Below are 2,275 nucleotides of genomic sequence, written 5' to 3' on the forward strand. Positions count from 1 at the left end.
AACATGTTTTTGTTTAGAAAAATATTAAAACATACTTGTATATATAAATTTTTATTATTAATTTATATAATTTATAATTATATAATATATAGATCTGTATCTTGTTATCTTATATTTTAGAAATTATAAATATATCAATATACATATCTATGTCGTATTATTGTTTGTTTATGTTACAAGAGTGTAAAAATTTCTAATCAAAAGAAATATCCAACGATAAAATATTTTAATATAAAATGATAGAACTTTAATTAAAATTGTACGACTTAAGTTAAAACATAACATTTTAGACTTAACTACTATAAATAATGTACAATTTCACAAATTAAATTTGTTTTGATTGGATACGATTTATGTTAAAAAAAAATCGTATTGATGAAATAAAACTTTTCTGACTTAAAAGATATATATATATATATATATATATATATATATATATATAAGGTAGGATTTTCACTCTAAAATCTTTTAATATAATAAGATTTATCCATTTTGATAAAAAAAATCTCTAAATTTGTATTTTCCAAAACAAGAAAACAGTACTTTTGCGAAAAAACCGAAATATGGGCTCCCTGTGTACTTTAAAATGATTGGAATGGTAGCTTGGAACTCTCAAGTTGTGGGTTGACATTGATAAGCAAAATGAGAAGCGTGTTAATGGTGTTGGGACTATGCGTCCTGGTGTTGTCCCCATTTCCAGTTGCATTCTCGGAGCGGTGCCACCCACATGACAAGAAGGTGCTCCTCCAGTTCAAAAAGGAACTCAACAACCCTTATTTCCTCGCCTCCTGGAACCCAGAAGAAGATTGCTGCACCTGGTACTGTGTCAAGTGTGACGACAAAACGCACCGTATCTATGATGTATTTCTAGTATCCTCTTACCCAGATACCAACCTCTCCGGCCAAATACCACCCTCTGTGGGTGACCTCCCTTACCTCGAGTCCCTCACCTTCCACAAGCTCCCCAACCTCGTCGGCCCAATTCAGCCCACCATCGCCAAACTCACCAAACTAAAATATCTCCTTATCACCAACACTGGTATCTCAGGCCCAATACCTGACTTTCTGGCCCAGCTCAAGAACCTCGAGTTGATCAAACTCTCCTCTAACAGCCTCTCGGGCTCCATTCCCAGCTCGCTTTCCCAACTGCCTAATCTCGAGTCTCTACAGTTGGACAGGAACAAACTCACGGGCCCAATCCCGGCCTCTTTCGGATCCTTCAAGAAGCCCGGGCCAGATCTCATCCTCTCTAAAAACCAGCTGTCCGGGCCCATTCCCGCTTCTTTGGGCAACCTAGACCCAGAAAGATTAGACTTCTCAAGGAACAAGCTGGTAGGCGATGCTTCGGTGCTTTTCGGGAGCAAGAAAAAGATCCAGGTTCTTGACCTTTCCAGGAACCAGTTCTCCTTTGATCTATCTCGTTTGACGTTTCCCAAGGAAAGCTTGATTTGGTTGGATCTCAATCACAATAACATCTATGGCAGCATTCCAGTGGCGTTGACAAAAGTGCAAAATTTGCAGCAGTTCAACGTCAGTTATAATCCTCAGTTGAAGGGCCAAATACCGCAGGGTGGGGAATTGCAAAGGTTCGATCAATACGCTTATTTTCACACTAAGTTGTGTGGCTCTCCACTTCCGCCCTGCCCCAAATAGTTTATATCAGTTTATAAGTTTTCTATTTCCACCCTAAGTTGTGGGCCTCTCTACTTCCTCCCTGCACCAATGAGTTTATGCCAGGGATTCGTTCCAGTTTCAATAAAATGAGTTTTCTATTTCCACACTCCGATTTCAAGTTTCTGTTTGAGCTTTTGAGGATACAATTGTGTAAAGCATCCAGAAATTTATAAGTTTTCTATTTCCACACTCCTAATTAAAATATTAGTTTATTGATATATGAAGTGTGTATAATATTAACATATCTTAAGACCTTGAGAAATAAAACTATGTTTCTCGTAGTACTTTTATTTGTCTCAAAATAAGATTATCTTCAATGAAGTGACTGACAATGATTCTAACGTGTAAGCATCATTGACAAGGCTTTGAGAGGACTACATCATTATTGTCACTTACCAAAAAGCAATATCTAAAGAAAAGAGTGTCTCCTTACAAAAAAAAAAGTATCGTCTTAAGTTAATTATTTCTTTACTTACCAAAAAGCAAGTCAAATTGTACTAGTTCACATTTTTTGACCACTCATGATGAGTTAGTACTTAAATATGGCTGGTGTCTTAATGGACAACTTGTTCAAAATGCAAGTAACAATAGTCGTAGGGTA

General features: G+C 36.4%; 1 protein-coding gene across 1 annotated transcript; it reads left to right on the top strand.

Annotated features, from left to right (window-relative positions):
- Positions 1 to 488: 488 nt before the first annotated feature.
- On the top strand, positions 489 to 1,778 carry LOC137821261 (polygalacturonase inhibitor 1). Its single transcript, XM_068625769.2, has one exon. It carries the CDS (start codon positions 643 to 645, stop codon positions 1,651 to 1,653), a length of 1,011 nt encoding a protein of 336 aa, XP_068481870.1. The 5' UTR covers positions 489 to 642; the 3' UTR covers positions 1,654 to 1,778.
- The last annotated feature ends 497 nt before the right edge of the window (positions 1,779 to 2,275 follow it).

Source organism: Phaseolus vulgaris, chromosome 9 (assembly GCF_051622355.1).
Source record: "Phaseolus vulgaris cultivar YP4 chromosome 9, ASM5162235v1, whole genome shotgun sequence".
NCBI classification, from domain to species: Eukaryota; Viridiplantae; Streptophyta; class Magnoliopsida; order Fabales; family Fabaceae; genus Phaseolus; species Phaseolus vulgaris.

Coding starts and splice junctions, on each gene's coding strand:
- LOC137821261 (XM_068625769.2), top strand. CDS start 643: ATGAGAAGCGTGTTAATGGTGTTGGGACTATGCGTCCTGGTGTTGTCC.